The 14,604-nt window shown below is 55.3% G+C and overlaps 2 protein-coding genes across 2 annotated transcripts; one reads left to right on the forward strand and one right to left on the reverse strand.

Moving 5' to 3' along the window:
- Nucleotides 1-3,761: 3,761 nt before the first annotated feature.
- Nucleotides 3,762-10,876, forward strand: TLCD3B (TLC domain containing 3B). The gene is made up of 5 exons (XM_055561758.1): nt 3,762-3,886; nt 4,720-4,803; nt 7,740-7,974; nt 9,095-9,190; nt 9,810-10,876. Exons 1-5 carry the CDS (start codon nt 3,762-3,764, stop codon nt 10,095-10,097), a joined length of 828 nt encoding a protein of 275 aa, XP_055417733.1. The 3' UTR covers nt 10,098-10,876.
- A 352-nt stretch (nt 10,877-11,228) lies between these two features.
- Nucleotides 11,229-11,978, reverse strand: C23H16orf92 (chromosome 23 C16orf92 homolog). The gene is made up of 3 exons (XM_055561874.1): nt 11,915-11,978; nt 11,439-11,597; nt 11,229-11,320 (listed from the first exon to the last, which is right to left on the reverse strand). Exons 1-3 carry the CDS (start codon nt 11,976-11,978, stop codon nt 11,229-11,231), a joined length of 315 nt encoding a protein of 104 aa, XP_055417849.1.
- Between the last annotated feature and the right edge of the window lie 2,626 nt (nt 11,979-14,604).

Genomic DNA, 14,604 nt, shown 5'->3' on the forward strand with positions numbered 1-14,604 from the left:
TCCTTCCTGGGGCCAGGGCTGGGGAAGCTGGTCTCCTACTTCCAGGAAGAGTTAGTGATGAGAGCAGAAGCAGACTGTGTGTGTATGTGAGGGTGGCTGGGTGGGGGTATAGAATCGAAAGACACTCTCTATGGGATCTCTGGTTTCCCAGGTGGTAAAGAATCCGCCTGCCAATTCAGGAGATGCAGGAGACTCGGGTTCCAACCTCAGGTCAGGAAATCTCCTGGAGAAGGGAATGGCATCCCACTCCAGTATTCTTGCTAGGATAATCCCATGGACAGAGGAGCCTGGTGGGCTACGGTCCATGGGGTCACAAAGGAGTCTGACACAACTTATCCACTAAATAGCAACAACAATGGGATCTCTTGCAAGCCACTTAACCTCTCTGAACTTCAGAGTCCCCATTAGTAAATGGATTTAACAAGAATACTCACCTTCCATTCTTCATGGAATGTTGTGCAAGGGTAAGGTGAATTCACATCTATAGAATAGGGCCAGGGAATTCCCTGGCAATCCAGTGATTAGGCTTCAGTGCTCTCATTGCCAGGGGCCTGGGTTCCATCCCCAGTCAGGGAACTGAGATCTCATAAGCTGAGCCACCTGGGAAGCCCTGCATGGCCAAAATAAAAAAAAAATAAAAATAGTTGTTGCAAACTCCTTCAAGTGACACAAGAGATATAGGCTCTGTGCGGACTGCCTGAGCCAGAGGACTACGTTTATCCCAACGGGGGCAGCAACTGCTCGGCTCCAGCCAAGCATCATGTAATTAAAGTGTGGCCCCAGTGTTGTCTGATCTTCTCATTTTTTCTTAAAAGTTGAACTTTTTATTATTATTCCTGGGTCAGAAAGATCCCCTGGAGGAGGGCATAGCAACTTACTCCAGTATTCTTCTCTGGAGAATCCCATGGACAGAGGTGCCTGGCAGGCTACAGTCCATGGGGTCCAAACAGCTGGACATGATTGAAGTGATCTAGCACGCATGCGCACTGCAAATTTGTGGTCTATTTGACAAAGATTAGTAAAACACTGGTGAACTATCCCCAAACCTTAGGGAGGAGGAGGAGCTGGCAGAAGGCAGAACTTATAATACCTAGGTGTCTGAAAGACCAAAAAAAGAAAAAAAAAAATCCCTACCTGTTTTAATCTCTGCTATCCAAAGTGAAGCCACAGCCCCTTCACCAGGTCAGTGGTCCTCAACCCAGTAGTCAGGGTGGCTTGCTGTCACCTGTCCTCGCCCCAACACAGCACCATCCTGAAGCTTTGCCCATCTTTGGCTTTGGCCCTATGCAAACATGGGTTTGAAAGCCAGCTTTGCCAGTTCTCATAGCTGTTTATCTTGGGCAACTTTTTTGTCGTCTTCCTTTTTTTTTCTTAATTGTCTAAACCTCAGTTTCTTGTTTGTAATATAGACAAAGATGCTATAATCTGGGACGGTTAAATAAGAATAAACAGAAACCACTTCACCCCGTGCCCAGTACATAGTAAACACTCAGGAAGTTGGGTCCCTTTTTCCTTTAAGTGAAGCCCTGAAGCCAGGAAGCTAGGTCCACTGTTGCCTCTTAACTTCTTAGCTTCTGCTGCCTAAGGCCAGAGACTTCTCAGGGTCTGTTTCCACAGCAAGCCACTAGAGGGCAGCACAAAATAGCAAATCCCAGTCCTTTGGTTAGGCTTTGGACAGAGAGAGGCAAATCGTACAGTTGCTATGGAAGCATATCTTAGGGCAGACTTGGAAACCAAAGTATGGTTTTGGTAGCAGGACCCCACGTCATGCAGAAGTCTACGGGGAGGTTGAGTTCAGGATGAGAAGGCCGAATTCTAGGGAGGCGGCATGAAAGTGTGAGAAGCTGCTCAGAGGCCAGTGTAGTTCTGGCTGAGTCTCTGAACTGCAGCGAGATCGTGGCCAAGGCACTGGGCCTCAATTTCCTTGCAGTGGACTGAGGGGCTCAAATCAGGGGCCTTTCCCCCATGGAAACTGGGCTGTGAAGTTGCAGAGGAAGGGGAGCTGGGACCATCATAAACCTGACGAGGAAGAGAGTGACCAGGGCCTTGAGGAAGCCAGGCAGCCTGAAGGACACAGGCAGGGGCATCCTCGGGCTTGAAGTGAGTTTTCGGAGACACTGTGCTTCCTCTTCAAAGCCTGCCACCCAGTATGAGAGGGCTCCTGTCTTCTTAGCTACCTGGTCTTAGGGAGAGTCACTGAAAGCCTCGGGACTATTGCTTGACCTGCAAAAAGGAGATACATGCAGTTACCTCAATGCTGTTACAGTAGTTAGAGGTGGTCACGGGACAGTCTCGCAGTGGAGTTGGGACCCAGAGGCACCTCATGTTAAAGTCTGTGTTGCTTTGTTTTTAGTCGCTAAGTCATGTCTAACTCTGAGACCCCATGGACGGTAGCCCCACCAAGCTCCTCCATCCATGGGGATTCTCCAGGCAAGAATACTGGAGTGGGTTGTCATTTCCTCCTCCAGGGGATCTTCCCAACCCAGGGATCGAATCAGCATCTCCTGCATTGGCAGGCATGTTCTTTACCATCTGAGCCATCAGGGTCTTATACCTCAGAGTTTTGGAGGTCTCTGAATCTGATACTGTGTTAAGGTGTATTTTTATTCCCATCCATTCCCTAAACTCAACTTTCTGAGACAGCGAGCTGCACTAACTTCTGGTCCCTTCCCAGGGAATCCTCTTACTCTCTGTGGGAATGGGTGCCCCTAAGCTGGGACCCCAAGGCAGCTGAGGAATAAGTATTGAGAGGCCTTGGCAGAGGAGGAGATGGCAGGCATTTGCAAACTGCTGGTGGGAAACGGGCTCAGGCCCATCTGGGGGCCCAGGGCCGCCCTCCCAGCTGGCCAAGGAGCCCCAGAGGAGAGCAGTCCCGCCCTTGGCCCTTGTCCTCAGCAGCCCCCTGTGCCTGCCGCAGCGGCTGTCTCTTTAAGGGCCTCCCCCTCCCTCTTTCTCTGCTCCCCCATCTCTGTCGCAGCCACTGCTGTGGCTCAGAGCTGCATGGGGAGACGCCGCTGCAGGTCCGGTTTCTGGGTGTCTGGTCGGTGCCATCAACTCCCTCCTCCTCCCCCCGCCCTCCCCAAGCTGGTGATTTCCCCTCCCCCCGCCCCCTCCCCGCCGAGGGGGCAGGGGGCTGGGCCCGACCTCTCCATAATGCCCCGGGGCTGCCTCTGGGCCGGGCCGCGGGCACTCTGGTGGCAGCGAGAGGCGGGAGAGCGGTGCTGACCGCTGACCGCCTGCCCGGCCGCTCCTCGGTCTCCCTCCCCTCCCTCCCTCCCTCCCTCCCTCCCCTCCCCTTCAGAGCTGGCACCACAGTCCCACCCCCACCCCCACCCCGCCCCCTCGGGCCCTCCCAGCCTCTCCACGTAAGCCCCCCCCCACCTGCCTCTCTCCCTCCCCTCCCCCATCCGCAGCCTCCTCGTCCTGTCCCCTCTCCCTCTGTCCTCTCACCCAGTCCTCTCCTCGGCTTGCTCCCAACCCTCTGGCTGGCTCTCTCTGGCTCCCTTGCTCGGATCCTCCCTTTCCCCCAGTCTCTCCCATCTCCCCAGTCTCCATCTAACTCCCTTTCTCTGATCCTGGGCGGGTAGGGCTCTCCAGTCCCATCCCCTCCCCACCCTGTCTGTCCCCTTTGTGCCCCTTTCTCTTCTTCTCTCTCCTTCCCCGGCCTGGCGTCCCTTCTCCACCCCCGTAACTCCCTTCAGCTCGGCCTCCCAGCCCTTTCCCGGCTGCTTCCGGGCTTCCTGCCGGAGGCCTGAGCCACCATGCTGACCCCCATGGTGGCCGGGGGGGTGGTGTTCCCTGGACTCTTCCTCCTCTCCAAGAACACGCTCCAGCGGCTGCCCCAGCTGCGCTGGGAGGAGGCCGACGCGGTCATTGTCTCAGCCAGGTAAACTGCCTGCCTTCCCTCCGCCCCCTCCCCTTCCCAGGCTGCATGGGGATGGAAGGGACCCTTGGCCACATAGGGACCAGGGCCTCCTGAAGTGGTCGGTGGGCTCTGCCTCCAGCTTCCTTCTCTCTGCACTGCCTTACTCACTGTCCCAGGAGACCTCATCCAAACCCAGCCATCTGGTCTACTAGGATTCAGTCTGCTCTGCTTCCCTTTCCCATTCAGCCTCCTACCCTCCAAAACAGGGCTGGCATGTGACCAAAACATTCCTATAGGATACTAGGGAACACAGGAAGGGGCCATGTATCATTGGGGGGGGGGTTGCTGTGTCTGGGGGAATGAGGGACAGATAAGTGAACGGTGGAACTCTGCACAGTCCTGGAATGCGGGCCAGAGTTGGGGAGGGGAGTATGGTGGCTGGCAAGCAGAGAGCGGGAAAGTAGCTGGGAGGCGAATCAGGGGCAACCGAGGGGCCAGGGATGACCCACGATGACTAGGCAGCTGAGAGGTGTAAGAACAGGCCCAGGGCTTCCCCTCACCATCCTGTGCTGTCACCCCCCCCCGACCCCTGTCCCTTCCCTGGAAGGGACCTTGTTATCTGCCACTGGTTCTCGGCATTGTCTCACCTCACGATGACCTCCCGGGTGTCCTCCTGAGAGGAAGGCGACTCCGTAGCAATCCTGGAGGCTGAAGTGGTGGGGCTGAGTCCCAGGCGAGGCAGCCTGGGGAAAAGATGGGCAGGGAGCACCCGAGAAGCACAGAAGCTGGACAGTAAAGAGGAGGAACCAAGGGGCGCATCTCCCTCCTTTACAGCTACTTCCTCTTCCTCCTAGGCTAGTGTCCTCTGTCCAAGCTGTAATGGCCTCCACTGCTGGCTATATCGTCTCCACCTCCTGCAAGCACATCATAGATGACCAGTAAGTGCCATGAGACCACCGCTTCCCCCCATTCCAGCAGACTGTGTGCATGTGACCCTTGAGTGGGGTACAGATCATCCGGGGGACTCCCTCAGTGAACTCCAAGCCCTTAACTTGGGCTTGAGCAAGTTAACTACAATAGCTGCAACCCAACACCCCGAGACAAATTTATCCACATCCTGTCCTTAAAGGTCAACACCAGGAGGAGAAACGGGGAGCAAAAAGGATTCTCAAGGCAGCTCCTAGGTTTCCCAGCCTCTTGGATCATAGTAGGTTCTGAGTGTCATTTCCTCCCCGCCCTCCTCCAACTATTTCACCCCCTCAGACCCCATTTCCAACCAGTACCCAACTGGGGTGCTTCCCTACTCGTTCGTGCCAGGCTCACCCCTCATCTCCTCCCAGAATCCAGGTGTCCAGTGCCAGCTCTGTGCGTGAGAGGGACAGATGACACAAAACAAGGCCACCAATGGTTAGACAGTGGGGTGGGGAGTGAAGGGTGAAGAGGCCAAATTTTGGCACTCGGAGCCGATGCAGTGCCTGGTGCTTGCCAAAAGAGCCCAGGCCGGAGACGTGGGGCAGGAGGAGGGAGGAAAGGGGCCCTGTCCGTGGTGCTGACGGACCAGCTCAAGGTGGACCCAGGCTGTCATTGCTGCGAGTTGCCTGGGAGGGTGCTGATGATGCCCCATCCTTAACTTCTGATCCTGTTCCTCCTCTCTGGTGGCTGCTGAGCCCTGGGGACATGGTCTGGATGACCTGACCTAGAGGTGTCTCCTCTTTCCCTTGAATTCCTTCATCTGCGGAGTGAGGTCCACCCCTATCTGGAGGGGCTGCTGCGAGGAGGAACTGACTTTGTGTCAGAAGCCTACAGCAGTCCTGGCCATACAGAGTGGATGCTAAACTTCTTCAGACCCCGCCCCGGGGACTTGGCTTCCTCCTGCCCTTTTACCCCATTTCCCCTCCTGAGTCCAAGAGGAGCCTGGATCCTCCCCCACCCCCACATTCCCTTCTCTCACCTTCTCACAGAGGTCACCTTCCAGCTCTTACATGTTCTCCTCCCCATCCCCCTAGTCCGTTCTTGTCCCTCCCCACTTAATCCTCAGGTAGGTGGGAGGATCAGGGTTAATCCAGGGGCAACAGCTGTTCCTACCTCTGAGCACCTAATTGCTGAAGAGGGTGGGGATGGGTTTAACCCTTCACACCCGAGCCCAGGGTCTGGACCCCCATAAGCCAGTGGTGTCACCGTGTCTGCTGTGGCTGACTCCCTAGGCCACTCTGCTCTAACTTCTCTCAGGCCAGTTAGACCCCTTTCCACCTTCCTGCCCTTCGTCTCTAACCTGGGCTGCCACTTCCTCTCCTCTCTCTCTCCCTCCCTCGCTCCTGATCACACACTCCAGCATGGCTCTCTGCTTCTTTTTTCCCCAAAAATCATCTCTTCCAGGCCAGCCTTCCCCAGGGTTCACCTTCTCCTTTCATGTCACCCCTGGTCCTTAGCTGGCCCACCCCCAGGTCTCACTCCACTTCTCCCTTCAGCAGCCCCTCTTATTCAGTCCTCATATTTGCGTGCCTTCCAGCTGACTTTGTTTTCATCTATCTGCCAAGCCTGGGGAGTACCGCTGGGTTTGCCTCTTAGACCTCCCGCCCCCACCTCGAACCTGTCACAGGACTACGGACTTCTGAGAACGTACTCCATGTGCTGACTCAAGAAGAAAAATGCAATGTTGCATATTCATGCACTTTTCATTTTTGTTTACTCTCAAAGCACATGGAACTTTCTCTGCTCTTGGCTCCTTTTGCTCAGCGTTTTCTTAATGCTTAGCTATACCTGAAAAAACAAGAGGTGGGGCCACATTCGGGCAGAACAAGCAGCACGACAGCATCACCAGTTCCCATCCCAAATCTTCTAGAGGGCAGCAGGGCTGAGAGCGAGGGCTCTGGAGCCAGACGTCTCATGTTCATCCCTTGGTCCGGTGACCCAGCCTCTCTCACCTGTAAAATGGGGTGACAGTCATACTTACTTTTCACAGGCTTTTTGTGGGAAGTAAATAAGTTTGTGCTTGTAAAAGATTTAGAGTATTGGAATAGGGCCCTCGTATAATAAGTAGTCAATTAATGTCAGTCAAGGCTTCCCTGGTGACTCAGACAGTAAAGAATCTGCCTGCAATGTAAGAGACGCAGATTTGATCCCTGGGTCGGGAAGATCCCCTGGAGGAGGAAATGGCAACCCACTCCAGTAGAATTCCATGGACAGAGGAGCCTGGCAGACTATAGTCCATTGCAAAGAGTTGCAAAGAGTTGGACACATGACTGAACCACTAACGCTTTCACTTAAATGTCAGCCAGTATGATCTCTCCCCACCATTCCTACCACTTCTGCTGTAATTTGTCCTGATCTCCGCTGTCTCTTAGAGCTGGTCTGGCCTGTTTTCTCACTCTGTCTCAGCCCTCAGTTCTGTGACTGTCTTTTGGTCTGTCTTCCTTTTTCTCCTAGCACATTGCAGAGAGACAGAATATGAATGAATTAATATGAAAAATGAGTGAGAGACTTCCCTGGCAGTCCAGTGGTTAAGACTGCTTGCTTCCACTGCAGGGGGCACGGGTTTAATCCCTGGTCAGGGAACTAAGGTCCCACTTGCCACGTTGTGTGGCCAAAAAGAAAGAAAGAAAGAAAAAAATGTGTGCATTCTGAGCTCAGTCCGGGTTTGAACCCCAGCCCTATTGCTTACCAGCTGAGTGATCTTGTGATCACTTGGGCAAGTTTCTTGCCCTCCACCTTGGGATTCCATTGTGTAATTTGAGAGTCTACTTCTGTCTCAGAGTTCTTACAAGTATCACTGGAGATTTGACTCCTGTGATGCATCCAACATAGCCCCCAGCACTTGGCAGCTGCCTGTCCATCTCCTTCCCTTATTGACCCCACCCCTCTCTCTGCCCGACAGACACTGGCTGTCTTCCGCCTACACACAGTTTGCAGTGCCCTACTTCATCTATGACATCTATGCCATGTTCCTGTGTCACTGGCACAAGCACCAGGTCAAGGGGCACGGAGGGGACGAAGGCAGCACCAGAGCCCCGGGCAGCACCTGGGCGGTGGCACGTGGTTACCTGCACAAGGAGTTCCTCATGGTGCTCCACCACGCCGTCATGGTGCTCGTGTGCTTCCCGCTGTCGGTGGTGAGTGGGGGCTGCTGGGAACTAGGGCCCTGTGTCCTGCTCATGCTGGTACTGTAGGAGCCTAGGAAGCCCTGGGTCCAGGTCTCTGCAGGATGAAGTGCACCAGGGAGGGTTTCCTGAGTTCCAGCCCAGCTCCAAACAGCAAGAGGTTAGATCATGCCCAGCTGTGATGTTTTGGAGCTGGTAGCTCAGTTGGTAAAGAATCTGCCTGCAATGCAGGAGACCTGGGTTCGATTCCTGGGTCCAGAAGATCTCCTGGAGAAGGAAATGGCAACCCACTCCAGTATTCTTGCCTAGAAAATCCCATGAACAGAGGAGCCTGGCAGGCTACAGTCCATGGGGTTGCAAGAGTCGGACACGACTTAGCAACTAAACCACCAACTACCACCACCACACACCACTGCAGGCTTCCCTGGTGGCTAAGATGGTAAAGAATCCGCCTGCAATGTGGGAGACCTGGGTTCGATCCCTGGGTTGGGAAGATCCCCTGGAGAATGGAATGGCAACCCACTCCAGTATTCTTGCGGAATGGCAACCCACTCCAGTATTCTTGCCTGGAGAATTCCATGGACAGAGAAATCTGGCAGGCTTCAGTCCATGGGGTCGAAAAGTGTTGAACATGACTGAGTGACTTTCACACACATGTACACACACCACTGCCTCTGAGACTCAGGGCTTCCCAGGTAGCACAGTGATAAAGAATCTGCCTGCCAATGCAGGAGACACAAGAGATGTGGGTTCAATCCCTGGGTTGGGCAGAGCCTCTGGAGGAGAAAATGGCAACCCACTTCAGTATTCTTGCTTGGAAAATTCCATAGACAGAGAAGACTGGTGGGCTACAGCCCATGGGGTCACAAAGAGTTGGACACAACTGAATGACTGAGCACACACACACGCTTCTGAGACTCAGTATCCTCATCTGTAGTATCATGGATATCATCTCACCTGCAGGGAGGTTGGAGGGATATGGGGGGTTAGTGCTCCCAGATTTGATACTGTTCATCTGTGCTCAGACTTTCAGAGTGAAGCATCTCCAAAAGGGACAGAGAGGAGACAGGGAAGGAGGACAGGTGCTGCCAGGAATCCAGGCTCAGGCCAGGCTGTTTCCTTCTCCTCTCAGGTGTGGCGTCAAGGGAAGGGAGACTTCTTCCTAGGCTGCTTGCTGATGGCAGAGGTCAGCACCCCCTTCGTCTGCCTTGGCAAGATTCTCATCCAGGTGAGAGGACACTGAGGGTTTACTAGCTTGAAGGGAGGACAAGGGAAGGGTTGGGCGCTTTTAGGAACCAATCTGGGATTATCCCCTGGTGGCTCAGTGATAAAGAATCCACCTGCCAATGCAGGAGACACGGGTTCGGTCCCTGGGTCGGGAAGATCCCCTGGAGGAGGAAAGTATTCTTGCCTGGAGAATTCCATGGACAGAGGAGCCTGGCGGGCAACAGTCCATGAGGTCTCAGAAGAGGGGGACACGACTTAGCAACTAAAAAACAACTGGGATTTTTTAAAGGACAGGTGGAGTCAGGTCTGGGAGGGGCTATCAGGTAGGGTATAGGTGAGCTGTCAGGGCAGAGGGGGAGGGGGAGAGGGGGCGGGTCCTGGGGCCCCTAACCTGGCCCTGTCCCAAGGAGGGAAGGCCGGGAGGTGGGCGGAGGGGGAGGTGGCCCAAGGGGCTGAGTAGGGGGCGTGGCCGGAGGCCCTGACTGCCCGCCCCGCCCCCGTGTGCCTTCCCCGCCCCTCTCCCCGCCCCTGTCTGCTCGCCCCGCCCCCATGTGCCTGCCCCTCCCCTGTCTTCCCGCCCCGCCCCTCACCCCGCCCCTGTCTGCCCGCCCCGCCCGCAGTACAAACAGCAGCACACCCTGCTGCACAAGGTGAACGGGGCCCTGATGCTGCTCAGCTTCCTTTGCTGCCGGGTGCTGCTCTTCCCCTACCTGTACTGGGCCTACGGGCGGCACGCGGGCCTGCCCCTGCTCGCCGTGCCCCTCGCCCTCCCTGTCCACGTCAACCTGGGCGCCGCGCTGCTCCTCGCCCCGCAGCTCTACTGGTTCTTCCTCATTTGCCGCGGGGCCTGCCGCCTCTTCCGGCCCCGGGGCTCCCGGCCGCCCTCTCCCTGTCAGACCCAGGACTGAGGGTGGGGCCGAGGGCGGGGGACCCTCCCCACCCCACCCCCATCCCCACCGCGTGGGAACAGGGCTCTGGGCCGCTGGGCTACGAGTGGGAGCCAGGGGCCTCTGGCCCTGACAGCCCCCCGGAAACTGACAGATGGACTCCGACGGGGTCGAGTCACGTCCCTTCAGGGGCTGGGGGCCGGGACCAGGGGAGACGGAAGGCAGGAAGAGGGGACTTCTCCCCATAGTGCCTGAGCCGAGGGGTCGACCCCCTCCTGCATACCCCTTTCTCCATCACATCCCCTGGGCCCTGGAGAAGCGAAGAGGAAGAAGGCGCACCCCTTCTCATCCGCTTAGGGCTTTTGAGGCTGTGGGGAGCCTGACGGGACCAGGACTCAAAGAATTGTGGGGGAGGCCCTGCTGCCAAGGCCGTCCCAGCCCCCCTGCTGCAAACTCCTCTGGGAGGGAGGCAACACCCCCTCTAACGTCCCTGGTATGGTCATCCCCACAGCTTCTCTCCAAGGGAGGCCAGCCTGAGGAATCTTATTTATTTTATTTATTTATTCAAATTTGTTGGGGTGGGGGGAGGGAGGTGGCTGCTACCCCCCAGCCTTCCCAGTGCTGAGCAACCCCGGGGGGCAAGTGGGGGAGCGCCCAGCCCCTTCCCTGTTAAGCTGACATCTTGCCCCTGGGCCCTGGCATGTCCCTGGTGCTACAGACTTCTCGAGGCTTCCTCCAATCTGGGGTCGGGGGGACCCTGGGAGGTGCTTTACAGACTGCTAATAAAGACATCAGCGTGAACGCCACCAAGGCCCTGTCACCCAGTTCTTTGGGGTTGGGGAGGGATCAAGCATCTGGGGGCAGACAGCACCATAACAGGTTGACTGTGGGACAGGGCAGGCCCCCCAAGCTGAGCAGTCAGGGAGAAAGAAGCAAGGACTCTTATTCATCAGCAGGAAGAGGAGAGCAGGCATGGGTGCCCAGGGCAGAATCCAGGGCTCTCCTCTGGCTTTTTAGGCCCCTTTCTCACAGCTCCTGTGGGGTGTGGAGATCAGAGGTTGGAGGTCACGCTGCCTCCCTGGGCTTTGTGTCCCTCAGCCTCTTCCCTGCAATGTTCCGGTGGGCGGTGGGTGAGGGGGTGAGGGATAGGCCTTACATGTGAGTGCAGAACTGGAAAAGCAGGAAGAAGAAGGCCACCAGCAGAGCACCGACCAGGATGTGATGGAAGAGCCTGGAGTCAGAATCTGCTCGACAGTGACGGGGAGACAGGGGACCCTGGACTTGACTCCAACCGAAGGGCCAAGGGCAGACATCCTCCAGGCTCTGGCCAGGAGGACAGCTCCTTCTCAAGCTGGGTCATACCTGAGTTAGCAAAGATGACTGGTTTCTCGCCAATGAACTGGGCCACGGCCAGGAGCCTGGCTTGGTCTGAGTCTGGGTAATCAAAGAAGTCAAGTCTGTCTAGGAAGAGCAGAGATTCTGCTCCCCGGCCCGAGGCCTTGGCACTCTCCAGACTGGGTGCTGGGGACACAGAGCGAAGTCTATGAAAGAGCCAAGCAGAGCCCTGAACCCCACCCAAGAGGCTGAGACAGACCCAGGGCCCTGCCAGGCCACACAGCCTTCGTGTAGCTGTGGAGGGCCTTGATTTTGTTCCCAGAACTTCTTAGGGGTTGGCTGAGCCCTCCAGGAGAAGGCCTATGCTGGGCAGGGAGGATGGGATAGAAGTGTGGAGGCGTGGCCTCCCAGCCTCTGGGGGCAGGGGCGGGGGTGTGGGGGTTGGTGGCGGCATTGACCCCGATCCCCAGCCTTCCTCCTCCCCACTCTTCCCAGCTTCCCACCTGATTCTAGGGGCCCCAGCCTGAGCAGCCATATCCACACCCACACCCACTGCCCTGGCCTCATCACCCCTCCACTCCTGTGACGAGGTGAGAGTTCTGTGATGTCACAGCCCAGAGCCATTCTGATTACACACTCTAGGGTGAGGGGAGAGAGGAAGTGCTAGGATCCAGGACCCTCCTCTACAAGCCCCTGGATTCAGAGGGGAGAGGTTGGGGCTCAGAGAGCCTTTGGGTTGATGCTGTTGCTAGAACAGTAAGAGTGGAAGCCCCAGGATTTACAAATGAGGAGTTTGGTGGGACAATTTGCTGAAAGCCAGAACTAAGGAAAGCAGCATTTGTATAGCAGGCACAGTGGATTGGTGGTGGGGGATGGAGGACAAGGCTAAACATCTCCAGTTACCCCCTTGGATCGACCGCAGATAGCATTTATTGAGCACTTGCCACGATGCCAAGTACTTTTCATGGACTGACTCATTTAACCATCATAACATCCTCTAAGATAGGTACTATGTCCTCATCTTACAGAGGAGGGAGCCAAGACAGAGAGAGGTGATGTAGGCACCACACACTTCCAAAGGGCACCTATCTTTTTCCCTGGGCCCCCTCCTTGCCTTGTGTCCTCAAATGCAGGGGCCCAGGGATCTCCCCCATGACCCAAACTCCATCTCGGTGCTCCTCTGAGGACAACGCTGGGGTTAGCCACCTAGAGAAACAACAAGCATCTCCGCTAGGTGGCAGCAGTGTCTATGTCTGCCTGCCTGTTTCTCTCTCCTTACCTAAGGAAGACACGGCTCCGGGTTTCCAAGCCCTCCCTCATCCCATCAGGTTGCCTCAGGAGGAATGGCAGGCATGGGGGTGGTCAGAGGAAGTCCCCTGATCCATCTCGGGGCAGGTCTCTGGTCATGCCTAGAGGCTTCACAGACTCCCCGTCTCTGGGTAGGCTCCCCCACGGTCCATTCTGTTTTCCCTTTCTGGTTTCTTCTTTTCCTTTATATGTCACTTTCCAACAGTCACTTTCACTCTTGTGGGCTTCCCTCAGCGTAATAGTTAGCTCCCCTTCGATTGGCAGGTAGGCCTGTCTGTCAAACATCTGTCCCGCCCCATCCAAGCCCAAGGAGACTTCAGGGTCTTCTTGGTTTTGCTACACAATTGCCTGTTCAACAGTCTCTGACAAGTTCCGTGACATGCCCCAGTCAGACATGTGTCTGCGGTGTGTGAGGTCCTCTGTCCTATGGAAGGAGGCTCCTTCCTCCACTGGATCCCCACCTTCATCTTTCCGACCCTCAGGGAGTACCCACCAATTCTCCTCACAGCAACCCTGGGAGGTACTTGTCAGGGTCAGCTTCTACTTCCTAAACAAGGAAAAGGTGCAGAGAGAAAAAAGAGGGGAAAGGAGGAGACGGACTAACATCTACGGGGCCTTCTGGGGAACTGGATCTGTGTGTATGTGCTCGGTCATGTCCCACTGTTTGTGACCGCATGGACTGCAGCCTACCAGGCTTCTCTGTCCATGGGATTTTCCAGGCAAAAGTACTGGAATTTGTGGCCATTTCCTTCTCAAGGGATCTTCCTGACCCAGGGATTGAACCCTACATGTATCTCTTCTCAGAAAAAGGAAGTGACTTGCCCAGTGTCCTGTGAGGGGCATCAGGGACTCAGCCTGATTCCTAGCTCTGGCCCAGGGCTCCCTCTGCAGGCCTGTAGGCAGTTGTCCTCCAGGGCTTAGCTGGGAGAAGGGGTCCTGGGAGAAGGGGTCCAGACTCTTTATTTAGCCTTTGGAGTGAATTTGACAGTTTCCTGAGTTGCCTCAAAGGAACACAGCTGCCCTCTCTGCCAGAAAAGGCCCTTTGGACACAAGCAGTGAATTATCCATTCATTTATTCATCCAACCATTAAATAAATGTATCGAGCTCCTGTTATGTGCTGGACTCCATTTATGGCTTAGATAGAAATCACCAGTGCATGGTCTCTGCCCTGGGGGACCACAGAGGAGAGAGAACTCAGGGATGCACATTATTTGAGTGTAGACAGACTAACCCTAAGAGGCTGTCTACACTTGCTGTCATTGCTCACTCAGCTTTAATGTATCTTTCAAACTCTTCACAACTGGCTTCATCCCCACCACTCCACTGAAGTCACTTTTGGTGGGTGCACCAAGGACCCCATAACTTGCCAAATCTAACCCTTACTTCTCTGTTGGTTCTGACTGTCAGCAGAGTGCACACATTTTTGCCTCTAGGCACTCACCGATTTTCTTGACTCCTCCCCCTCTAAGCTGCTCAGGCTTGGACCTTCTCTTTTCTATCTATACCCTCTCTCTCTAGGTGATCTCATCCAGTCGCATGGCTTTAAATACTATCTATATGCTGGTGACTCACAGATGTATATTTCCAGCCCGGCCCTCTCCTCTGAGCTCCAGACTCCCCTACCCAACTTCCTGCTTCATGGCTCTGTCCAAAAACATCTCAAACTCAGTAGATCCCAAGTACAGCTCTCAATTCTCCTATCCCAAACCTGTGCCTTCTTTCCATTGCAGCAAACAAGCTCGCTGTTGCTCTAGATGTTTTGCTCAACATAAAAACTTAGGAATTGCCTCAAACCCCTCCCTGTTTCTCTCCTGATAAACCCATAATCAAGGCCTGTTGCTTCAGGACTTCCCTGGTGGTCTGGTGGCTAAGACTCTGCGCTGC

The sequence above is a fragment of the Bubalus kerabau genome, chromosome 23 (assembly GCF_029407905.1).
Source record: "Bubalus kerabau isolate K-KA32 ecotype Philippines breed swamp buffalo chromosome 23, PCC_UOA_SB_1v2, whole genome shotgun sequence".
NCBI lineage: Eukaryota > Metazoa > Chordata > Mammalia > Artiodactyla > Bovidae > Bubalus > Bubalus kerabau.